The sequence below is a fragment of the Camelus dromedarius genome, chromosome X, assembly GCF_036321535.1.
Source record: "Camelus dromedarius isolate mCamDro1 chromosome X, mCamDro1.pat, whole genome shotgun sequence".
NCBI lineage: Eukaryota > Metazoa > Chordata > Mammalia > Artiodactyla > Camelidae > Camelus > Camelus dromedarius.
In genome coordinates this window covers 77,607,951-77,632,898 of record NC_087472.1, presented here as the reverse complement: position 1 = coordinate 77,632,898, position 24,948 = coordinate 77,607,951, and the positions used below count along the sequence as shown (strand labels likewise).

Genomic DNA, 24,948 nt, shown 5'->3' with positions numbered 1-24,948 from the left:
GGGGATGACCTGTATAGTCCATATATTTGATGTTTTGTTGGAACTTTTAATACAAACCCATTTCATGTATTTGTGTAACTCTTTATAAAGGAAAATCATACGATAAAAATAATATGCATAGCACAGAGCATTTGTGTGTCTGTTAGGGATCTGGGGTGTGCCTAGGAATAAGAATCTGAAACTCACATGCCCAAGGGGCTAGAGAGGTAACCCACAAGAGAGAGAGGTGCTAAGTTCAAGGTAAGGCAAACAGTAATAGGGCTGATGATTGATCCCTGACTCTCAGCAGTGGAGGGTGAGGATGGGGTGAGAGAGAGGTTGGGAAGGGGGAGGACTCCAGAGCTCAGAGTCCCAAACAGATCAGAGATCTCGCACTCCGGAGACACACCCTAAATAGATCAGGGGCCTCACACCCTAGAATTAACGTTCCCCCCAGTAGTTTGGGATGGGTGGCTTTTCCTATGTCATTACAAAGTAATCCCTTACACATATACACCTCGTTATGGACTGAATGTTTGTGCCCACCCCGCAAATCCATGTGTTAAAAGCCCTAACCCCTCAATGTGATGGTATTTGGAGTGGCTTTGGGCGGCTCATCTAGGGTTAGATGAAGTCATGAGGGTGGGGTCCTCATGATGGCATTAGTGCCCTTGTAAGAAGACACCAGAAACCATGTTCTTTCTTTCTACCATGTGAGCACATGGCAAGAAGGTGGCCATCTGCAAGCCAGGAAGAGAGCTGCCACCGGAACCTGACCATGCTGGCACTCTGATCTTGGACTTCTGTCCTCCAGAATTGTGAGAAAATACATTTCTGTGGTTTAGGCCACCCTGTCTATAGTACTATATAATGGCGGCCTGAGCTGGCTAAGACATATCTTAAGCTTTTACTTTCCAGTTTGATGTCAGAGTCCTGGCATGTGCACCACCTACCTCTGTCAGCACCAGCCGTCCTCAGTCCGTGGCCCTCCTACTCCTGCCCTTTGATCTCTGGGCACAGAGCCAGAGGGTCGCCTGGAGGCCCACGAGCAAGGACACTTGGCCCACCTTGCTGCACCATCTGCCCTCCAGGCTGCCAGGCGGGATGTGGAGCAGGACTTTGGAGAAGCAGGTGAACGGGATGGGCCCTGGGGGCCTGGGGCACAGGTCCTGGCACCAAGGCAGGAGTCTTCGGCCGGGCGTGGTAATCTGCTTCTCTTCTACGCAGGCTATCCTGGAGCGCTGTCATCCATTTTCCCCATCCTCCTCTCTTTTCCTTTCTCCTTCAAAGACAAGCAGAGGGCAGCAGAGGGACACAGAAAGAGGTCCGTGCTCTAACACAAGACCAGCTGTCAACATGCTGCAGGAGTGGGCCTGGGCTGAGGACTGGCTGTTCTGCTTCCTGGGGGGCGGCTGGGGGTGGGGAAGCCAGGGCCCTCAGGCTAGAGCGGTGTGGGGAGCAGCTGAGAAACACAGCACTGACCTTGAGGTTTGCTAGAAGAATCCCAGGGACCCCTGGCACACTGAAGGAGACCTTGAAGAGGACTTTGTAGAAAGATATAAGCCTTCCCTGTGGAGGAGGCAGGTGTGAGAGTATTGTATTGTAGACACTTCAGTATATATATATATATATATATATATATATATATATATATATTTATATATTTAATATTATATATACACATGCTGTTGGGTTGTTGTGAGGAATAAAATGGATTATATTTTGTGTAGTGCTTAGAACAGGGCTTGGCACACAGTAAGCGTAGGGGATTACCGCGTCTGGGTTGTGGGAGGGGAGTGTTGCCTGCCATTCCAGCAAACAATGAATGCTCCCCGCCTTCCAGCTGGCAGCCACTGCAGCCTCCCCGCAACGGTGCGCCCTGGGGGAATGCAGGATGGAGAAAAACAGGATACTGGCCCTAGATAGCTGAGATGCATATCTAAGGAAAAATTTCAATGAGCCCAGACTCTTGCATCTTCCCATACATAGAAAAGTGCTAAAATCGTTAACTTGAGATGTCTGGGTTTTTTGGGTTTTGTTTTGTTTTTGTGATGAGCAGCAATCTTTTGATGTTTGACTACTTGGGTTTTTTCCCCAGCCAAAACTCCTATATATCCTGCCCCTCCCTTACCTCTTTGGAGCAGGTCCTCAGAGCTGTCTTGAGAGGTTGCCTTCTGGGCTATAGTTCTCAGTAAGACCCTGAATAAAACGTAACTCACAACTTTAAGGTTGTGCATTTTTCTTCAGCTGACTTGTTCATCTTTTTCTAAATCAGCCTCTCTAACCTAGCCTTGAAAACCCTGCATGATGTGGCCCTGCCCTCCCTTCCTGGTCCTGCTCCCTCAAGCTTAGATTCTAAGCCACATGGGTCTTGTTCCTTAGAAGAGCCAGCTCTACTTATTCTTGAATTTGCTAGGATGGAGCTCCCCGTCTGCAAAGCTGGAGGGGGTGGGGGGGTTAGTGAATCTGAGCTGGCACGGAATTGAATAATGGGAGGAGTAGGTTGAGTTGATTTCCAAAAAGTATCAAAGTTGGTGGATGCAGCTAAAGCAGTGCTTAGAGGAAGTCCAGAGCTCTAAACGCCTATAGACAAGGTGAAAATCAATTACCTCAGCTTCCAGATCACGGATCTGGAAAAGGAACAGCAAACTGAACCCTAAGAAAGTGGAAAGAAGGAAGTTATAAAGATAAGAGCAGAAACTGGTAAAATGGAAAGCAAACATACAATAGAGAAAATAATGTCAAAAATTGGTTCTTTGAACAGATTAATAATTTGTAATTTTTTTCTCTCAATAAATTAAGAGAAAAAATATAAAATACCAATATTGGGACTGAAAGGGAGTGCTATCTATTATAAACCCTACAGACATTGAAAGGTTAATAAGATGTTTTTAACATACGACTTTATTTTCAGTGGGGCCCAATTGTCAATCACTTTCCCATTCTACTGCTTCTGTGTCCATGTGGATTCTCTGTATCCATGAGGACAGCAGATGTCAGCAACTTCGCTAATGCCTCCGCCACTCATGAAAATAGAAAAGCACAATATTTTTTTTTAAAGCTGGGGCTCAGTGAAATCAACTGTTTAAAATGTAATGGTTTGAGTGCTCGCTTCAGCAGCACATATGGTAAAATGTAATAGTTTGAACGGAATTGAACATAATAGAACAGACTAAAATAGCACAGGGTGGAATGAAATAGAATAAAATAGAATAGAATGGAATAGAAAAGTCAGACTTTGTGCCAGGTTCTGGGCCTAATTACTGTAGTAGACACTCATTAGTTGAATAAATATTATTGAACATCTGCTGGTTGTTTGGGACACAGTGGGGAACAAAACAGAAATCTCTATGCTTATGAAGCTTATATGCTAATCAGGGAGACAGATATTAGCATGTGCAAAAGGCCCTAAGGCTAAAGGTACAAGGATGGCCCTCATGAGGAACAGGCAAAAGGACAATGTGGCTTGGAGTTCAAGAGCAATGGATGAGGCTGTAGAAACTGGGAGTGCAGAGAGTCCAAATTATAAACAAGATGATCATGACATCATTGTCATCGTCATTATCATTAACTCTTGCAGCACTTGCTATGTCAGGCATGGTTCTAAGCCCTTAAAAATACAACTTTTAAAAAAATTGTTCACAGCAGTCCTATAAGACACATATAAATTCAGGCCCATTTCCCAGAAGGAGAAACCAAGGCACACAGAGAGTAATTAAATGTCAGTCTGGCTCCAGAGTCTGTTCTTTTAACCACTATACTCCGCAATTTACAGTGCACAGGGATCTTCTAATTCTGCAGCAGATGTAATGTAAGTATACAAATGACTAAAGAACACAAATCAAGAGAAAGACTTGGTAGATGTGCCAAAGGCAGGAGGTGAGGGGTGGGAAGCTGTGCCCTCCCATTGGGTGTCAAGGTTGATCTATAAGCACACACGCCCAGAAACATTTATTTCATCTGAGATGCTCCCTTTTGGTCCTGTCCTCTGTGATCCTCTGTGATCGTTAACTGTGGAGTGAAAAAGGAGGGGACTGGGTTAAATTGGCCAAGAGGGTGCTTGTATTCATGGCGTTGGGCCTCCTCTGTGTTGTGTCACTTCTTACAGAAGAGATGTATTCTAGCTTGGGGAAGACAAGGGAGGGTTTGGTCTTGGTCTCCACCTCCCCTAACCTTCTCCTTTATCCCTCTGGAAGGAGGAAAAGACCAAGAAAACAGTGGAAAGTAGTCATGGCAGACACATGGGCTCTTGTGAAACATGGGTGTGACCAGTGGTAGCATGGTCTGTTCTGACTTTTTTCTGTTTGTTTTTAGTCATGGAGGGACAGCAGGCAGAGCCCTTCTCCGTGTCTTATCCACAGACTTGACCACATTGTGATGACAGTAAGGAGCATCAAAAACACCACTATGTTTTATTCCAAGATCCTGGGCATGGAGGTCATGACTTTCAAGGTAATCGTGTCCCCAAATGCCAAACTGCAGCTGGGATAAACTTGATAATATTACTTTAAAAAAATAACCTAAAACTCCCACACACACAAAAAAAAGCCACACACACACACACACACAAGATCCGTGAGAAAAATGTAAAGGTTCAATGGAGGAGATCCAAACTCCAAATAGTGGCCTTTACAGAGAGAGAATGGGGCGAAAGGAAGGTAAGAAACTATCACAGAATAACTCAAGAGAACTTTCCAGTCTTTATAAGGAAAGGGTTAACTGAGTATCTAGCACATTGACACTTAGATCTATGTTCTTATGAAATTACAGAACATTAAAATCAAAACAAAGCCTCTAGGAGCTTTCAGAAAGGTTAAAAGGAAAAGTAATTCAACTACAAAGAAAGGAAATATGCAGAGATCAGATTTGCCAAGAATCAGAGATCAGAAGACAATAGAAGAAATACTTCGAGATTCTGAGGGAAAACATTTCAACCTAGACATTCTATGGCCAAACTATTAATCAATGTGAATGTAGAATAAAACACTCTAAACACATAAGAAGACCCAGAAACTTTGCCCACTTGCTTTGAAAATTACTTAAGAATACACTACATCAAAATAAGTGATTAATCTAGGAATAAGAAAGACAAAACATAAATAAATAACTAAGCCTAATTACCCCCCCCCCCCAAATAAACAAAATAAATTTTTAAAAAAGGGATAAGAAAGACAATGAAAGTCAGGACACAGTGGATCCCAAGAGGAAGATCCAGAAAGATATCTAGAAACCAATCAGTCCAGTTTGGATCAGAAGGAAAGGTCCCAAGAAAAAGAGATTCAAGGTAAAAAGGAAGTTTCCAGAGTCTGAATACTAGCCTTCAGAATTCAGAACAAATTCAAAAGTGAGAGATGCAGAGACACTGAAGATGTCTTAAATTGAAAGGGCCCATGGAATGGCAAACAGGGTAAGATTTTTAAAACTAACATAGAACACTATGCATAAAAATAGAATTATGTGACATCAGACTGGATGTATACACAGCAAGATGGACAGGTCTTAAAAAGATCACGCTGAGTGAAAAATGAAGGCGCCTCGTCAGGTCAACAGCCAGGTACCATTTATAACATACACACATGAAACAATTATACACTTTTTACAATAGCTTATGAAGACCAAAGGATGACCATCCAACACATTATAATAGTTGCCTAGGGTGGGGACAGGAATGAAGAATGGGGATAAAAAGAATAAATACACGAATAAAACTAGAGAGGGGCTTTGCATGGGTCAATGATGATAATGAGGCACGTGTAGCCTCGGCTTCCTGTACTTGGACATATGGCAGTGAAATTCCAGTACAAGGTCCTAAAAGCTTCAGGAGTGGAGGGTGGATGTATCATCTATAAAAGACTGAAAAACAGGGTAACATCAGACTTCTTATCAGCAACACCAGATTCAGGAAGACAACGAAGCAACATACTTATAAGGCTGTGGGAAAATAACCTATAACCTCAAATTCTGTACTCAGCTGAACTACTGTTCAAGTGAAATAAAGTCATTTTCTGATGGAATGGATGTGGTATCAGTCATGGTGATATAAAAGGAATATGAAAATGGCAAAAGAAATGGCAGAAGTTGAGAGGCACAGGAGAGGGAGGCGGGATGAAGAGGAGAGTTGGGCCAAGGAGACGCTATGGCCATCCATCAAAATGTAAAGACGCAAGTGGGTTATTGAAAAGTTCTAAAGGAACCGAAAGAGGAACTAAAAATGATGACAGAATTCTATTGGGAGGGGTAGTAATGTGAATGAGCTCAATTCTCATTTATCATAGCAAGGAAAGGATAGAAAATGTCTAAAGTTGCCCAGTCAAGAAAGAGTGGTGTATCGGTTAGGAACTGTTTGGAGGCATGTGGGAAAAAACTCAACTACCAGAGGGTTTCTTTTTCTTTCATTTAACAACCAGTCCAGAGATAGGCAGTCAGGACTCGGGCAGTGGCTGGAAGAAGGAGGAAGTGAGTGGGCAAAAAGCGCCAGCTCGGCGGGGTGGGGAGGTTCCCAGAAGCACTACTCACAACCTCTGCTGACACCCCACTGTCCAGTCCATCTTAGGTGGCCGGGAGATGCATGCTTTGAAAGCTGGGCGCACAACAGACCCCACTGAAATTTGGGTTGTGTTTAAAAGTAAAGGGGAGAAATGCATATTAAGTAGACAAATGGCTGTTTCTGCCATGGGTCATATAAACATATTGTTTGGAGGTATGGAAATAATTTCCAGAAGAAACACATACACACGTTAAAAGCAGCTGCCTCTAAGGAATGAGACTAGGGTGGGTCAACGGGCTGTCGTTTTTCTTCAAAGCCTTGTTCTATCTTTTTTTTTTTTAATCTTGTTGGGGTAGGTGGGGGGGGTGCTTTGCCTCACACTCATCTTAGAGGTTTAGTTCTAGGTTGTTTTCTCTCCCTAAATAGGGGGACCGGAAAGCATTGTGTTTTGGAGACCAGAAATTTAACCTCCACGAAGTGGGAAAGGAATTTGAACCCAAAGCCGCTCACCCAGTCCCCGGATCCCTGGATATATGTCTGATCACAGAGGTGCCTTTGGAGGAAATGGTCCAGCATCTCAAGGTGAGTCAGACTTCCACCCTCTTTTGAGAAAGCTGCTGCAGATGCAGTGAAAACAGAAGCCTGACTCAAACTTCAGACGTAACAGGTTTCGTCACATCCAGATAAGGCCTGGACACAATTGTTTACTCATCATTTTTACTGACATGTTTTTTTCCTGTAAACAAATGTATTTTAAAAGAAAACTTTCCATCACCCTTGTGAAAAAAACATATCTAAATTCTTTTTACATAAACACATACTTAAAATGTATTTATGTAAAAAGAAAATGTTCAACCAAGTAAATGAAAACCCACTATATCTTGGTATAAAGGGGAAGTAACTGTAAAAACAAACAGCTATAAAAGCATCACAATGTCATTAGATTCTAGCCACTTCTGTTACCCACACACTCTGGGCCTGATACTCCGAAAGATTTGGCAAGTGGTTAAGGAGGTACCAAGGACTTAGTATCCACCAGAGACTTTCTTCTTGGTATCATAAGAAGGACTGAAAGAGGATTGAAGAGGGAATAATTTCTGACTTGCTGTTACTTACTTTAGTGTCCCTGTAACACTTAAAATGATTTCATGTGAAAGGGTTACTGGTACTCCTTTTGGGGAACACAGATTGAAGTATTAAATAAATTTTGGGCAAACTGACCTGGACTCCTTCTTTGGAAAATATCAGTGAAAAAGTCTGGTTTGAAAGTAAAGTGGGGTTAAGTGTATGGACTTTCTCTGTCCCAGACTGCCTGGGTTTCAATTCTGACTCTGCCACTTACTAGGTAATACTAGGCACATTATCATCCCCATTTGACAGATGAGGAAACTGAAGTACGGAACGGTTAGGTACTCTGCTTGAGGTCATACAGCTGGTAAGTTGCTGAAGCAGAATGAGGGCGGGAAGAATGGTAGGAGATGAAGTCAGAAAGATACAGGGGTCTTCTAGGCCACTGTAAGGAATTACATTTCAGTCACACCTGGACTGTGATGAATGACTTTTATCTTCTCCTCCTACTTCAGGCTTGTGATGTCCCCATTGAGGAGGGTCCAGTCCCCAGAACAGGGGCAAAGGGGCCCATGATGTCCATCTACTTCCGAGACCCTGACAGAAACCTGATTGAGGTGTCCAACTATATCTCCTCGTGATGGAGGCTGGCTCTCCTCCACTCTGTCCCCTGCGATGTCGCCCTCTCCCTTCCTTCCTGCAAACCCTCACCCAGGCCCAGCCTTCAAGGACTGAGGACTTGGGCACTGCACACATCCTGCTGGGGGATCTGAGGTGGGTTTGGGACCAACAAGTCTGAATGTCCTCCATCCAGTAAATTGATAACCTTTCAATTAATGTGAGCTCTTCATTTTTATTGTCTCAGCATTCTGTATGGGTGTTCATCGAGGATGTGAGGTCTCTGCGCTATTTGAGGGGTCAGTGACCAGGGTATGACATCTCTGAGGACCAAATCCAGGGTCATCCCCTTGGGATTCCAGGCCCTTGACAGATATCTCCTCGTTGGTGAGCCCATCCTTTTTCGCCCTTTATCTTTCACCTCACTTCTTCCAAGTGCTGCCTGCCGTTTCCTCTACCCCATAGGCTTGACTGAACCCCAAGGTCTCTATGATTCCCACAGGGTCTTCAAGGACCAGTCCAGATGATGCTACCTTTTTCCTGGAATGCCTTAGCTGGTCTCACCCCCAGGGAATGTGGCATTTTCCACCTTTGGATCTGGCAGGTTCAGACTCATCTCAACTGAGGCTCAGCTCCTGACAGAGTAGGCGGGACAAGGACAAATTTCCTGTTTCTGTCCCCTCCCTCCACCATTCACTCATTCAGTCACCCAGTAAACGTATACTGAGCACCTACTGCGTGCTTGGCCCTGTTCCAGGCATTGGAGAGACAGTGTTGAACAGGAGAGATAAGCATATCTATGTTGGTGGAGCTGCCATTCTAGTGGGAGACAGAAAAGAAATAAAATTAAGCAAAGAAAACATCAAGTGTGTTAGAGGATGATAAGTGCTTTGGAGAAAAAGAAAATATGGAAAGGTCGCCAAACAGATAAAAATCGCTGGGGCAATTTTCCAATGGGTAATGGGATGGGCAGGGGAAACCTGAGAAGGAGACATTTGTGCACAGACCCAAAGAGATGAGGGAGGGAGCCACCAAGATAGCTGGAGAAAGAGCATACCAAGCAGCGAGAACAGCCAGTGCAAAGGCCCTGAAGCACGAAGGGGCCTGGTGTGTGTGTATGTGAAGAATAGCAAGAAGGCCAGTGCAGCGGAGCAGAGTGAGTGGTGGGGGAGCAGCAGGAGGTGAGGTCAGAGAGGTGGTGAGGGACAGACTGTGTAGGGCCCTGTGGGCCATGGAGAGGACTCTGGCCTTTACTCTGAGTGACGGGAGCCGCCAGATGGTCATGAGCAGAACAGGGCTGTGATCTGACTTAGGATTTAGCCAGTTCCTTTTGGCTACTGGGAGGAAAACAGACAGCAGGGTTGAGGGTGGAAGCTGGGGAACCCTGAGGAGGAGGCTACAGCAGTGGTCCAGGCGAGCGATGCCAGTGCTGGCAGTGGGGGGGTGATAAAAAGTGGTTAGATTCTAGGGATACTTTGAAGACAGACTGGATGAGTTCACCAAGAGAAAACATCAACTAGAGAAGAGGCCCAAGGACATTTAGAGTTCTGAAACAGAGGAGGAACCAGCAAATGAGGCAGGCAAAGAGGAGAGGGAATCGCGCAGCTTCCCCGAGCAAGTAAGAGATGGATGGAGGAGCAAGTAGAAGAGTCTCTTGGAGGTGAGGGAGCCCCTAGTCTTGGGGACTCCGGTGTCCCAGCAGTCTCCAGGTGGTAGTTCAGCGATGCCCTATGAGTAAACTCCCAGGGCGCCCCAAAATGCTGGGAATAGAGGATGTGTAAGGATGTGAGTTTCAGCACACAAAAGGCTTTGTCAAAAGCTGTAGCAGGTTTCCTGCCCATTAAAAATAAAACAGCTTGCCTTAGACCCAGATGTTATATGCCTAGAGATAGATGATCTATGGAAGGAAGGAAGGAAGGAAGGAAAGAGCAAAGGAAGGAATGGAAGGGAGGAAAAAAGGAAAGAAGGGCAGCAAATGGGTGAATGAATGAATGGGGAGGTGGGCCAATGGATGGATAGATGGGTGTGTAGATGGATAGATGAATAGATAGACTGATATCCCCTACTCCGGGAAAAACTCTTTCATACGTGTGTGTACAGAGAGAGGCACATGAGTTTATAAGTAGAAGGTTTGCTACAACAGGGAAAAGACTGGAAACAACCCAAATGTCCACCAGCAGATGAATGGTTAACCAAACTATGGTTGTCCACTCCATGGAATACTACTCGGCAATAAAAGGGAATGAACTTATGAGGCCATCATTACCTGATACCAAAATCAGATAAAGACATGACAAGAAAAGAAACTACAGACCAATATCTCTTATGAATATAGACGTAAATGAAATACTAGTAAACAGAATTCAGTAACATATAAAAGAATTATACACCATGACCAAGTGGGATTTATCCCAGGAATGCAAGATTGATTCAACAGACAAAAATCAGTCAATGTTGGGGAGGGTATAGCTCAAGTGGTAGAGCATATGCTTAGCATGCATGAGGTCCTGGGTTCAATTCCCGGTACCTCCTCTAAAAATAAATAAATAGATAGATCTAATACCCTCCCCACAAAAAATCAATCAGTGTAATACACCATATTAATAGAATAAAGGACAAAATCCACATGATCTTCTTAATAGACGCAGAAAAAGCATCTGACAAAATTCAACACCCTTTTATGATAAAAACACTCAACAAACCAGGAATAGAAGAGGATTTCCTCAACCTGATAAAGGGCATCTACAAAAAATCTGCAGTTAACTTCATACTTAATGATGAAAGACTGAAAACTTTTCCTGAAGATCAGGAACAAGACAAGGATGTACCCTCTCACCACTTCAACTCAACATCGTACTGGAGGTTCTAGCCAGGGCAATTAGGCAATAAAAAGAAATAAAAGGCATCCATATTGGAGAGGAAGAAGTAAAACTATCTCCATTTGCAGACTGTACACAGAAAATCTTAAGGGGCACACAGCAAAGCCATCGTGTGTGTGTGTGTGTGTGTGTGTGTGTGTGTGTGTGTGTGTGTGTGTGTGTGTGTAAATAAGCTCAGCAAGGTTGCAAGATACAAGATAATAGAAAACTGAATCATATTTCTATACACTAGCAAAGAACAGTCCGCAAATGAAATTAAGAAAACAATCCCATTCACAATAGCATCAGAAAAAAATACTTGGTAATAAATTTAACAAAAGATAGGCAATACCTGTTCACTGAAAACTATAAAACATTATTGAAAGAAATTAAAGAATACCTAAATAAATTAAAATACATCACATGTTCATCAACTGAGGACTTTATAGTGTTAAGATGGCAATTTTCCCCAAGTTGATCTACAAATTTAGTGCCATCCCTATCAGAATCTCAGCTTACTTCTTTGCAGAAATCGACAAACTGACTCTAAAATTCAAGTGGAAATACTGGGGACCCAGGATAGATACAATAATATTGAAAAAGAAACACAGAGTTGGAGGACTCACACTTCCCAATTAAAAAACTTACTACATAACTACGGAAATCAGGGCTGTGTGGTACTGGCATAAAAACAGATATATAGATCAATGGGATAGAATTGAGAGTCTGGAAATAAACTCATATGTTATGGGCAATTGATTTTTGACAAGTTTGCCAAGATAATTCAATAGGGGGAGGAATAGTCTTTTCAATAAATGGTGCTGGGACAGCTGGATATACACATGCAAAAGAATTAAACTGGACCCCTACTTGACACCATATACAAAAAGTAACACAAAAAAAAAAATGAATCAAAGGCCTAAATGTAAGCACTCAGACTGTGAAACTTTTAGAAGAAAACTTAGCCATAAATCTTCATGACCTTGGATTAAGCAATGGTTTCCTAGATATGACACCTAAAGCCCAGCAACCAAAGGGAAAATAGATTAACTGGACTTCATCAAAGTTAGAAGCTTTTGTGCTCCAAAGGACACTCAAGAAAGTGAAAAGATAACCCACAAATAGGAGAAAATATTTGCAAATCACATATCCAATAAGGGTCTAGCATCCAGAATATATGAAGAATTCTTACTACTCAAAAATAAAAGGCAAATAATCCAATTAAAGTGGGCAAAGGATTGAATAGATATTTCTCTAAAGAAGACATACAAATTGCCAACAAAAACATGGGAAGATATTCAACATCATTAGTCATTAGGGAAGTACAAATCAAAAGCACAATGAGGTACCGTATCACACCTACTAGGATGGCTAGACTCAAAAAGAAGGACAATAACAAGTGTTGGAGAGGATGTGGATAAATCGGAAACTTCATACAGCTGCTATGGAGGACACTTTCGCAGTTCCCCAAAAGGCTAACAGAATTACCATAGGACCCTGCAATTCTATTCCTAGATATACATCCAAGAGAACTGAAAACATACGTCCACGTAAAATCGTTTACATGAATGTTCGTTCATAGCAGCATTATTCATGAGAGCCAATACTGTTAATCAGATGGACAGCACAATGTAGAATTTTCATATAATGGAATGTCATTCAGCCCTAGAAAGGAATGAAGTACTGATCCATGCTACAACATGAATGAACCCTGAAAATTTTATGTTAAGTAAAAGAAGCCAGTCACAAAAGGCCACATATTGTATGATTCTGTTTATACGAAGTGTCTAGAACAGGCAAATCCATAGAGACAGAAAGTAGATGAGTTGCTAGGGTCTGGGAGGAGGGGGAAATGGAAAGGGGAGTGACTGCTAATGGGCACAGGGCTTCTTTTTGGGGTGATGAAAATGTTCTGGAATTAGTGATGATAGCTGCACAACCTTGTGAAGGTTCTAACCACTGACATGTACACTTTAAAAGGGTGAATTTTGTGGTATGTGAATTACATCTCAATTTAAAAAATGATGACTGTCACAGACATGCTGAGCAAAAAGAAGCACATACTGTGTGATTCCATTTATATGAAGTTCAAAAACAGGCCCCAAACCCCCAGTATCATTTCTTATATACACATACATACATATGCAGTGATGGAATAAAAATATTTACGATGAAGATAAACACCAAACTTAAGGTAGTGGAAGGAGAGAGGGAAATGAAATTGGTGCAAGGACTTCAACCATATCTGTAATATCATATTTCTTTTAAAAAGGATCTGAAGTAAATAGGACAAAATATTAACATTTAACAAAGGTGAATGCTTTTTCTCTTAAAAACCACAGTGGTTTAGTTCTAAGGCAAACGTTTGACTCCTTAGCAGACTTAGGTTGATGTTTCTCTGGGTGCTATTGACAGAGAGGTGAGCCGGGCTCTGTCCTATCCCTGGTGGACTTCACAGTCTGCAAGAGGCAAAAACAGTCCAAATGCCATGGGTTTGGACCAAGCTCTGGAGCCCCAGGAGATGCTAGGAGGGAGGGAATCAGTCAGGGAAGGCTTCCGGGAAGAGAGGCCGTTGGGACTGAGTCTTAAATGGAGGCCTGACAGAGAGGACGCTTGGCCCAGACACCCCACCCCCACCCCCGCCCCCGCCCTCGTCAGTCTCCCCCAAAGCCTGGCCTGGCCCTGCCGATTCCCTTATCTGCCCACTCCCAGCTGCCTCCCTGCTGGCTGAACTGTCGCCACAGACTTCTGGGCCTGTGCCCCCTCCATGGGGATGGGGGAGGGAATGGGGTGAGGCCTGGGCTCAGAGCCGCAGGGTTTTGGTTCTTGATGGAGGCAGAGCCCTGAGGCCCCCACTCCGCACCCTTTACTTCCCTTCCTGAGCCCTTTCTCCGCTCCAGTTATGAAGAAATGGACTGTGAGCCCAGCAGCCAAACCCTGGTCTGAGACAGGCCTCCAGCCTGCCCTTCCCAAGGAGGGCAGATTTCCCTACCTCACCCGCGACACTGCAATAGCTATTGCTAGTAATAATAACAATGAGTTACCATTACGGAGCTCACCATCTACAGTGTGCCAGGTAGGCCCTGTGATGAGTGGCCTCTCAACAACACTGGACGTGGGTTCCATGATTGTACCCATTTTCCAGGCAAAGAAACTGAGGTTCAGAGGGTGTCCTGCCCAAGAATCACGCAGCAAACCAGTCAGAGCTGAGACAAGAACCCAGGGCCTCAGACGAACATCTTCATTTCTCTATGCCTACTCTTAAGTCTAGAAGATGGGGGCAATTATATGCACTTACACCACTCAGGACCTGGCGAGAAAAGGATAAAATTATGTAGGGAGAGCGCTAGCACGGTGCCTGGGGTGGCCAGGCAAATAATGCTGCTGCTGTTGCTATTATATTAAGTGCTAGGGAAAGTATTAGTATCAGAATTAGTAGTAGTAGTATTACCATTAGTGTTGCTGATAGAATTAAAAGAATAATAATTATTAGTTCTAGAATTAATATTAGTATTAATAAAAGTATGTGTGTTCGATTAGAATTAGTATTATTACCATCATGTTAAAATTAACATTAGTGCTAATATCAATATTTGAATTAATATTAGTATTAGTAATTAGAACTAGTAGGGGTATTGGTGTCAACATATTATTAGCACTAGTACTAGAATTAGTAGTGTGCTAATAAAAAATGGCCAAATATCACCCTTCATATACAGTGGGTACTCAATAAATAAATAAGAATACTTAGCATTTTTTGAGATTTCAGAATCAAATGCGTTAAAATCACTTAATGGATTACATCTCATTTAGTCACCCTAATCACCCCGCTACTATTACCCTATCTTTCCAGAGGGGACGGTAACTCGCCCAAAGCCACATGCCAGTCAGTGGTGAGGGCGGTCTATAAATGAGGGGGTGCTGGCTCCAGAGAGGATGCCCTGAGACCATCACCACTTGAGTCATAGGAGTCTTTGTCCTTCTTACTGATGAGGGCTTGGCACAGAGTGGGGCATACAGCAGGGGCTCAATAAATGGCCTTGTTCTCTTCCCTCCTCAGATCTCCCATTTTGCATATGAGGACATTGAGGCCCAGAGAGGTAAGATGAGGATGGTAAACTCCCTCTGGGGTGGGCCAGTGAGTGAGCAGATCCCACTGACCCAGGCCTCCATCCTCGCCCTCTGCCGTCAGTGGGTCTCAGTCTCCTCATCTATAGAATGGGTGGTCAGCAGAGCGCCCTATCCCATGGAGTCCTGGGGCCATGACTCGGTAGTCTTACCTACTGTCCTACAGGGACCCAAGTTGAACACCTACTGTATACATGTGTGGTCAATGATTTTACATGAAGAAAGTGCTCTGAAAAGGCCAGGCACAGGTCTGTGTCAGCATGAGACACTGGTTGTTGTTGTTATTTTGGGGAGGGAGGTAGAACAGGGCAAGAAGGTGGGGACTGAGGTGCGGGGGCCCAGTGACTCTCTGGAGGTCCCTCTCAGCAGGCTGAAGGCAGAGCCACAGGCCACATGGGTCCACATCGATCCATACCCTCTCCCTTCCCCCCACCCTGGTACCACCTGCCCAGGGTCTCTTGGATGTCCTGCCCAGCTGCCACCTGGGGTCTCATGGACGTCCTCTCAAGACTCTCTGTCTCTGAATCTCTGTCACTGTCCCCTGCTCTACAACATCATCTTTGTCTCCCTTCTCAGTTTCTCCGCCTGCGTCCTGCATCCTTGGCCTCTATCATTTCCAATCTTTATCTTTCGTCTTCTGTCCAACTCCACCTGTCTCCCGTTCTCTCTCTGCCTCTTTCTAACTGTCCTGAACTGTCTCTGGCTCTCTCTGTGTGTCTCTCCCCACTCCCCCACCCTGTCTCTCCTTTCTTCCTGTGCCCTCTTTCTGCCTTCTTCCAGCTCTATGTCTATTTATCCCATCTCTCTGTCTCTCTCTGCCTCTCTTCTCTCTCCCTTCAATTCTCTTTCCCTTCCCCCACCCTATCCTACTCCACAAGGAGCCGCAGAGGAACCAACCCCAGGTCCCACCTGTTTCCCGCCTCCAAAGCCGCATGGCGGGCAAGAAGTTGAGGCCGCTGTCTCTGGGTGCCCCCCCAGCCCCGCCCCCCACCCCAAGACAGCCTGTTACCGCGGCGCCAACAGCCACAGTGGCCTCCATCTGATAAGACTTATCTGCTGCCCCAGGGCAGGCTGGAGCTGGCGTAAGCCCCAGCGGGGCACTGAGTGAATGTGCCCCGGCCTCCCGCCAATCCTGGCCTGGCCCCTGGGGTGGGCCAGGGTCCTGAAGATGTCCCATGGACATCTTGGTTCAAATTTCCACCAAACCTCTCTGAGCCTCATTCTTCTCACCTGCAAAATGGGTGCAGTCACATCCCTCCTCTCCCTGTGGCCAGGAAGACACATACATAAGGGCCTAACTCATACCTGGCTAAGCACACAGTAGGGGCTTTACAAACACTCACTGAAAAGCCCAGCAGAGTCATGAAACCGTATCGGCTATTTTCATTTTATCTTGGTTTCAGCCCATTTTGTTTGGCTGGACACTGCAGTCCACGGAAGTTCAAGTCAAACAGGGTCCAAGAATCCACAGGGTGGGCAGGTGGGGTGGAGGAGGGCCCCCACTGCCCAAGAGGTGCCCCATCAGCAGGGGGCCCGCCCCCTCCCCTGGCCCGCCCCACCCACTGGGGCACCAGCCACTCCCTGGGGAGGAGGGAGGAGGGAGAGGGGAGGGAGGGAAGGAGGAAGGGAGCCTCAAAGGCCAAGGCCAGCCAGGACACCCCCCTGGGATCACACTGAGCTCGCCACATCCCTAAAGCAGCTGAACCCTCCGCACCAACCAGCCCAGGTTAGTCTCAGCCCCTCAAGAGCCCCCGGGAAGGCAAACCCCGGGCCTGCTGCCCCTTACTTCAAGGCTACTCCCTCAGCCTGCTCTAGGCTCTCCAACCCACCACTGGTCTCCAAAATGTCTACCACCCCTGAATCCCCTGACAGCTCCTCCAGACCACCTCTGTCTTTCCAACCCCAATCTCTACCCCAAAATACTCTCCAAACCCCACCTCTCCCTGCCCCAACTCCCATCCACTCCTTCCAAGATAGCTATGTCTCCCTGATCCCTTTATTCTACTCACCAGACCCTATCCCTGCTCCTAAAACATGCCTTCATCCCCCTAAATCCTACCTCTGCCCCAAATCTGATTTTTACTCACCCAAACTAGTCTCTGTCTCTGAATTCTCCCCTAAAGCTTACTTTTGATCCCCCACACCTATTTTTGCTTCCCAAGCCCTTGTCTACTCCACAACATCCTTGTCTTGGCCCAAGGTTCTCTCTAGGACCTCCCAAGCCTGCTTCTGGCCTGCCAAACACTACCTCCACACATGCTCTTACCCCCATCTCTGCCTCTCAAACCCCGTATTTGTTCCCTGTGACTTCTCTGATCTCTCAAAACCATTTCTCTCCCCTAACCCTTTGTCTGTGCATTGAAATGTCTTTGTCACTCCAAACACTAGGTCTACCCATCCAAATCTGTCCTGTCAAATAAATCCTCATGTCTGCTTTCCCTAAACCCTATCTCAGCCCCAAAATATTTCTCTGCCCCTCCAGATCTCCTTTCTGTCCCGCAATCTTTCTCTACCCTAATTCTATCTCAGTTCTCAAACTTCTCCTGTGCTCCCATAACCCATCTCTAATCATCAGACACATTTCTGCCTGTCCAAACCCCCTCTCGGCTCCAGCAAAATCCTTGGACCTTCAGACTTTTCCATGATCCTCAGAATCCATCTCTGACCCCTGAACTATATCTCCAACTTCTCAACTTTCTTGCTTTCAAACTTGGCCTCTGATCCCCAACCCTATCTCTCCTTTCCCAACCTATTTCTGATCCAAAAATGTGACCTTTCAAGGCTTTCTCAAATCTGCTTCCTCCAACTCCATAGCTATTCCCCAAACCTCTGACTCATCAAACCCATATCTGACCCTCAAACTCCACCTCAAACTCTCCCAAGACTCATCTGCCCCCAGATCCAACCTCTGCTCCCTTCAGTCCCAAGGGACCCTCCCTTGGGGGCTGGGGTAGGGACGTTACCTGGGGTGAGGGGCTGGGCCAAGGGAGAGTTGAGGGTGCCGGCCTGCTGCCTGCCGCCCGTTGGGGCAGCACTTACTCTAGTGGGGCAGCTGATAAGGAGCTTTCATATCCCCCAGCCTCGAGATAAACTTTATCTCTGTCCGGAGAGTGATAACTGGGGGTGGGGGGTTGGGCCCCTGCCACGGGAGGGGTGGGCAGTCCTGGACCTGCCAAGGTGTAAGGTGCAGGGATGAGGGGGGCAATGGCACTGGAGGGAGATGGTGGGGGTGGCGAGGTGAGGATGAGGGGATAAAGGAACAGTGGTGACAGAGACAAAAAGAGCAAGAGACAAACAGGGAGATAGGTGAGGGGAAAACAAAGAAAGAAATGGAGAGAAAAAGAGCAAAAGACAGAGATGTGAGAGAGAAGACAAACAGAGAAAGAGTAAGAGAGCTAAAGAGCCAGCAGGAAAGAGGGGTGACCCAGGAACAGAAGAGGAGAGTGAGACAGGAACGCAGAGAAAGAAACTCACAGATAGAGAAAATCATGGCGAAACAGAGAGGAAAAGAAATGGAGTCTGAGAAGAGGAGGCAAGACACTCTCACCAGGGAGAGACAGCAGGGACCCTGGGGCCTCGAGGAGGTTGGTGGCGGGCACGCTGACAGGCCCATCTCTTCCCTGCACAACCCCTAACCCCAGGCCCCACTCTCAGCTTGTCTACACGATGGGACACATAGGCGGGCAAAATGGTCCTCTCCTCTGTCTCTGTCACTTCACCCAACAGACAGAGAGACTGAGGCTTTCAGATTAACAGGGCAAGTCAGGGGCAGGGGAAGGGTTCTTGACTCCTCATCCTGGGCTGTGCATGGAAGGATATGGTCAGGGATATGGGGATAGTCAGACAGACATGCAAGTAAGGCCAGAGAGCCCAGAGAGAGAGGAGGGAAGAGACAAACAAGCAGAAAGAGACAGAGGGGGGAGAGATGTACAGACGTTCAGAGAGAGATCAGTGGAGAGAGAGAGAGAAGAGAAACAGAAAGAGATACAGAGAGAGAGAAACAAAAAGAGATAAAAAGATGGAGAGAGACAATCAGGCAGATAGAGACATGGGACAACAGAAAAAGGGAGAGGAAAAAACATTAGGTGTTTATAAAAGCACAGAGAAAGAAGCAAGATATATCATGGTAGTATAGAAACATGGGTGGGAAACACAGAAAGTGAGACTTGAGAAGAAACAGCGTCAGGGAGAAAGAGACACAGGGAGGCAGAGATACGTACAGGGAAGGACAGAAGCAAAAGGGGCAGAGAGACCAAGCTACTATCTCATAGGTCTTAGCTCGACCCCTTTCGCTGCCTCTTATCTGGCAGATGGGGAAACTGAGGCCTGAGAATGGTGGGGACTAAAGGAACTTGAAAGCAGAACTATGGCAGACAGCCCCAGCGGACAGGGTATGGGTAGAGGGAACACCTCCCACCTGTCCCCCTCCTCAGAGGAAGCCAGTGGCCTTGGGGTGATTTCAAAAGTTGGGCGGGGATGGCAGAGATAAGCACAGGGGTACTGACCCCCCCATGGAGCAGGGAGGAACTGAGGGGGCCCTCTGTCTGCAGACCCAACGGAGGTGGGGGAGGGGAGAGTCAAGCCGGAAACCATGGGGTTTCTGAGAAAGTCAGAAGGCAAGATGCAACAGATAGGGATGAATTTGGGGAGCACAGGAGGGTGAACCCCAAGGTCTGGGAGGTGACCAAGGAGTTCAAGGGACTTTGGTTCTGCACCCTAGCCCACCCCACCTAGACTCTTCAAGAAGGGGTGGGGAGGGAGGGCGGGGGCAGAGGAAGAAGAGGAAGTGGAGGAGAGGAAAATGAGGAGAGGGAGAAAGATGAGCAGAAAGGGAAGGAGAGGAGAAGGATGAAGACAAGGGGGGAGGGGCTGGAGGGTTGGGAAGAGGGGGAGGAGGAAAGAGGAGTGGAGGAGATGGAGAAAGGGGAAGCGGGGAGGTGGCTGAGAAAAAGGAGGGGGAGGAGGAAGAGATGGAGGGAGAGAAGAGAGGAGAGACCTGAGAGAAAAAGAGAAGTGGGGAAGGAAGAGGAGGAAGGGAAGAAGATGAAGGAGGGAGAGAAGGAGGGATGGAAAGAGAAGGAAGAGGAGGGAGAGAAGGAAAGGTAGTTGAGAGGAGGGAGGAAGAAGAGATGGGAGGAGGGAGAGAAGAGAGGGAAGAGGAGGAAGAGGAGAGGGAATGAGAGGGAGGAGGGAGAGTAGAAGAGAGGGAAGAGGAGGAAGAGGAGAGGGAATGAGAGGGAGGAAGTAGAGGGTGCAGAGGAGGGAGAGGAGGATAGGAAAGATAACCGGGGAAGAAGGGGAAAGAGGGATGATGGGGAGAGGATGGAGTGGAAGATAAGGGAGGAGAGAGGGGAAGAGGAGGGTACTAGGGAGGTGGAAAGGGTTAATATGAGAATTGAGGGGATGGAGTGGGAGGAGGGAGAAAGGAGGGAAGAGGGGTGGAGAGGGAAGAGGAGTGGAGAGGGAAGAGGAGGGTTTCTCTGTCTGAGGACCCCCCTGTCTTCACAGGCCAAACCCCAGAGGCCCCATGGAGTTTCCTGGCCTGGGGGCCCTGGGGACCTCTGAGCCCCTGTCCCAGTTTATGGACCCGGCCTTGGTGTCCTCGCCACCAGAATCAGGGGTCTTCTTCCCCTCTGGGCCTGAGGGCTTGGACACAGCAGCCTCCTCTACCGCCCCCAGCACCGCCACAGCTGCAGCTGCCGCACTGGCCTACTACAGGGATGCTGAGGCCTATAGACACTCCCCAGGTAACTTCTTTGGGTGGCTGTCTTGGCACTGGCTCCGTACTGTTGGGTTTGCCATGGAGGCCCTCAGGTAGGGCAGAATCCTAGTAGAAGGTCACCCTGAAAATGGCCAGAAGGTCACCCTTCACATGGCTGTGCTGACCACTTCCCCTAGTGGAGTCCAGACCTGGGAATGCCAGTGCTCCTTAACCTGTCATCTTGGGGTAGCCATACTGGGAAGCAATGTTGGAAGTAGGTGGTGGCCTGAGCTGCCAAGTGATCTATGGGGCTCCAAATTCCAACAACCTACCCTCAAAGGTTAGAGGTTACTGCAGCTGCCAGAGTGACCAGAGGGGCTCAGGACCCAGGGATCACCCAATGGCCAGCAGCTGTTCTGGTCACCTGTGGAAAGGTTGGAAACTTGACCGCCATGTTGGGGCTGTTGGGGAAGCATTAGACTGAAAGCAGGATGACTTTAGACTGATCGCTCCTCTTCTTTCCTCCTTCCTTCCCATACACACCCCTTCCCAACAGTCTTTCAGGTGTACCCATTGCTCAACTGTATGGAGGGGATCCCAGGGGGCTCACCATATGCTGGCTGGGCCTATGGCAAGACCGGGCTCTACCCCGCCTCGACTGTGTGCCCTACCCGTGAGGACTCCCCTCCCCAGGCCCCAGAAGATCTGGACGGGAAAGGCGGCAGCAGCAGCTTCCTGGAGACCTTAAAGACAGAGCGGCTGAGTCCAGATCTACTGACACTGGGGCCTGCACTGCCTTCATCAATCCCCGTCCCCAGCAGTGCTTATGGGGGCCCTGACTTTTCCAGTACCTTCTTTTCTCCCACTGGGAGTCCCCTCAATCCAGCAGCCTATTCTTCCCCCAAGCTTCGTGGAACTCTGCCCCTAACCCCCTGTGGTGAGGTTCTCAAAAAGGGACTGGGAGGGGGAAGGTGAGGTGGGGGGAATCCAAGGGAAATTTGGGCTGAGCCTGGCACCCTCTTCCCCTCTGTCCATCCCAACAGAGGCCAGAGAGTGTGTGAACTGCGGAGCAACGGCCACTCCGCTGTGGCGGCGGGACAGGACAGGCCACTACCTGTGTAATGCCTGTGGCCTCTATCACAAGATGAACGGGCAGAACAGACCCCTCATCCGGCCCAAGAAGCGCCTGGTAAGACCCAGGCCTGCCGCCCCTGCTGTTCTCATCCTGCGCAGGGATCCCCGTCCTCAGGCTCTACAGGAACCCACATCCCCGACCCCTTCCCCATCCACCTGGAACCCAGCTCTGTGCAGGACCGCCTATTCTCACAGGCTGCAAGCAGGAATCCCATCCTCCCCCTGCACCACAGTTTTCATCCTTGGCTTCACCCTGGGATCGCCCTGGGGCACTTTAAAACCACTGGGCCTGAGGTCCTCCCCTAGATGTGCTCTTTTAATTGGTCTGGGGTGCTGCCTGGGCATCAAGACTGTTTCTAACTCCCCAAGTGATTCCACTAGATGGCCAAAGTTGGGCACTACTGGTGCAGTCTCACTCACAATACCCCAAACCCCTACCCTGTCCTCGCCCACACAGAACCTGCAGCCCCTACCCTGTAGGAAGCTCTGCCTTCAACCTGACCTTCACCTCTTGGGTCCTCCACCCCTCAGTGCACTGATCCTCACATTCTCTCTCCCCCAGATTGTCAGCAAACGGGCAGGTACCCAGTGCACCAACTGCCAGACAACCACCACCACACTGTGGCGGAGAAACGCCAGTGGGGATCCTGTGTGCAATGCTTGCGGCCTCTACTACAAGCTACACCAGGTGAGGCCCCTCCAAGCCTCCCTCCTCTCCTCCCACTTCCCTTCTTACTCCTTCCTTCTCTTCCTTCCATCTTCCTCCATCCCCCCTCCAACATCTCCACCCCTCCCTCCTCCACTCCTTCATCTCCTTTGTCCCTTCTACTCCCTCCTCCCTTCTGGCCATCACCAACTCCCACTCTCCCCTAGACTGGGGGCAGCTCCCATCAGCCTCAGAGGTTTCCCCAAGCTCAGAGCCTCACAGCCTCAGGATTCTTGAGGGCAATACCTGTGCCACACCAGGGGCGCACTCCTCTAGTCCTTGAACCGAATTCCCTGGTCTTAAGAAGTAGGGAGGAGAGAACATCCCCAGTGGAGACACAGGCAAAGATGTGGAGTTGGGAAACACCCATGGCCTCCTTTTTGGCAGGTGAACCGACCACTGACCATGCGGAAGGATGGTATTCAAACTCGAAACCGCAAGGCATCTGGAAAAGGGAAAAAGAAACGGGGGTCGAGTCTGGGAGGTACAGGAGCAGCTGAAGGACCAGCTGGTGGCTTCATGGTGGTAGCTGGGGGCAGCAGTAGCGGGAATTGCGGGGAGGTGGCCTCAGGCCTAACATTGGGCCCCCCTGGTACTGCCCATCTCTACCAAGGCCTGGGCCCCGTGGTGCTGTCAGGGCCTGTTAGCCACCTCATGCCTTTCCCAGGACCCCTGTTGGGCTCACCTACAGGCTCCTTCCCCACAGGCCCTGTGCCTCCCACCACCACCACCACAGTGGTGGCCCCACTCAGTTCCTGAGGGCACAGAGCATGGCCTTGGGGCAGGGGTGGTGTCCCTCTTCCTCTTGTAGCCAGCAGTCTGTAAAACCCAACACAACCCTCTGGGCCCCAGACAACCCCTGGCCTGGATCTTCAAGGCTTTTGTAAAATAAAACCACCAAAGTCCTAAAATTGGAGGTGTGAGTCTGTGTGGGACTGAATAAAGACGGGGGCAGGGGAGTATCAGTGTCTGTGATTCTTCGATGACAGTGTGTGGCTGCAATGTGTGACCACTTGAGATGGCACGTGGAATGATTCATGATTGTGTGCTAGTTACTATGTGTGATGACTGGGACAGTATATGTGAAATTGCATGTGACAGCATCCAGGTTGCATGAGACAGCACGTGTGTCCCCATGTCACAGGGAGAGACGGTGTGTGACGGACGGGCGGTGGGGATGAGGCTGTATGAGACGGTGTGCGTGACTGTGTGAGCGGAGGTGGGAATGTGCAGGTGACAGCGTGTGCCAAGGAGACGTGTGCGGTTGGGTCCATGTGATTGTGCACCACTCAGGGTGATCTTTGAGACAGCACCACAGCACAGAAGCTGATCTGTAAACATTTCTGGAACGCTGAACAAGATGTGTGTATGACGGTGAGTGAGGCGTAACAGTGGGACTCTGAGCGGCTACGCGTCAGGATGTCTTCATGGGGATGGTAACAACAGTACCTCTGGGCAAGTCTGTGTGTGTGTGAATTTATCATGTGGTGTGTGCCATGTCAGTATCTCCGAGTCACTGACGATGTGAGCAGCCCTGTGTACACTTACTTATGCAAGCATCAACGTGTACAGTTTCAGTTTGTGTAAGCTGGGGATGCTCTCCTAAGGGACAAAAGACATGTTCAGAACAGGAAGGGGAGGAAGGGGTGGGGTGGGAATGGTGGCCATCAAGAAGGTCAGAAGGCCAGTGTGGGACCATGAGGTTGTCCGTGGACCTTCCTGTCACTCATCTCTTATCTCTCTCGGCCCAGCTCGGCCTGCAGCCCTGTGGGAAATAGTAGAGAATGAGAATAGGAGACTAAGGGGACAAAATAGCCTCTGGGGGTGATAGACTCCGCAGGTCAGAGAGCCCCTCAATGTGCCATCCCCCTCCCTAAGACACCTACTCACCTGTGTAAAGTGTTCCCCCAAAAGTGGCATCTGTTCCTCCATTTAACAAAGCCTTTCAGGGGAGTGTGTGTGCGCTGAGTTGGGGGACGTACTAAGCCAGACAGGTTAAGTAGCTCTCCTGAGGTGACACAGCTGGTGGCCCGGGGCTAGACAGGCTCCGTGGCTTAGGCTCCGAGCTACCCAGCGACTCCTAACAGCAAGCAGCACTTTTCACTGCATGCCCACTGTGGGTCAGCAATGGCTGAGGGGCTTCAGTTGCTTGAGTTCGTGAATATCTGGGAAAAAAAAAAGACACTGAGGAAAGTATACTCATCCTCATTTTACTAATGAAAACCCAAGGCTCAGAAGTGCTGAATAATTTGCCCTGAGCACACTAAGT

General features: G+C 47.9%; 2 protein-coding genes and 1 long non-coding RNA gene across 3 annotated transcripts in view; 2 read left to right on the top strand and 1 right to left on the bottom strand.

The window, feature by feature from the left end:
- Positions 1-1,014: 1,014 nt before the first annotated feature.
- Positions 1,015-8,367, top strand: GLOD5 (glyoxalase domain containing 5). Its single transcript, XM_010996870.3, has 4 exons — positions 1,015-1,110; positions 4,294-4,431; positions 6,893-7,048; positions 8,050-8,367. Exons 1-4 carry the CDS (start codon positions 1,084-1,086, stop codon positions 8,173-8,175), a joined length of 447 nt encoding a protein of 148 aa, XP_010995172.1. The 5' UTR covers positions 1,015-1,083; the 3' UTR covers positions 8,176-8,367.
- A 3,730-nt stretch (positions 8,368-12,097) lies between these two features.
- LOC116150710 (uncharacterized) overlaps positions 12,098-24,948 on the bottom strand; it is a 17,703-nt gene continuing 4,852 nt past the window's right edge. The window contains exons 2-4 of the long non-coding RNA XR_004134448.2: positions 24,570-24,844; positions 22,926-23,124; positions 12,098-13,469 (exon numbers count right to left, since the gene is read on the bottom strand). This is a non-coding gene — a long non-coding RNA (uncharacterized LOC116150710). The remainder of the gene's footprint in view (positions 13,470-22,925; positions 23,125-24,569; positions 24,845-24,948) is intronic.
- GATA1 (GATA binding protein 1) lies at positions 16,764-23,590 on the top strand. The gene is made up of 6 exons (XM_031445270.2): positions 16,764-16,864; positions 20,647-20,885; positions 21,396-21,776; positions 21,883-22,028; positions 22,536-22,661; positions 23,067-23,590. Exons 2-6 carry the CDS (start codon positions 20,666-20,668, stop codon positions 23,436-23,438), a joined length of 1,245 nt encoding a protein of 414 aa, XP_031301130.1. The 5' UTR covers positions 16,764-16,864; positions 20,647-20,665; the 3' UTR covers positions 23,439-23,590.

Coding starts and splice junctions, on each gene's coding strand:
- GLOD5 (XM_010996870.3), top strand. CDS start 1,084: ATGTGGAGCAGGACTTTGGAGAAGCAG. Junction 1,111..4,293: donor GCAGGACTTTGGAGAAGCAG/GTGAACGGGATG, acceptor GTTTGTTTTTAG/TCATGGAGGGACAGCAGGCA. Junction 4,432..6,892: donor TGGAGGTCATGACTTTCAAG/GTAATCGTGTCC, acceptor CTCCCTAAATAG/GGGGACCGGAAAGCATTGTG.
- GATA1 (XM_031445270.2), top strand. CDS start 20,666: ATGGAGTTTCCTGGCCTGGGGGCCCTGGGGACCTCTGAGCCCCTGTCC. Junction 21,777..21,882: donor TCTGCCCCTAACCCCCTGTG/GTGAGGTTCTCA, acceptor CCATCCCAACAG/AGGCCAGAGAGTGTGTGAAC. Junction 22,029..22,535: donor TCCGGCCCAAGAAGCGCCTG/GTAAGACCCAGG, acceptor TCTCTCCCCCAG/ATTGTCAGCAAACGGGCAGG.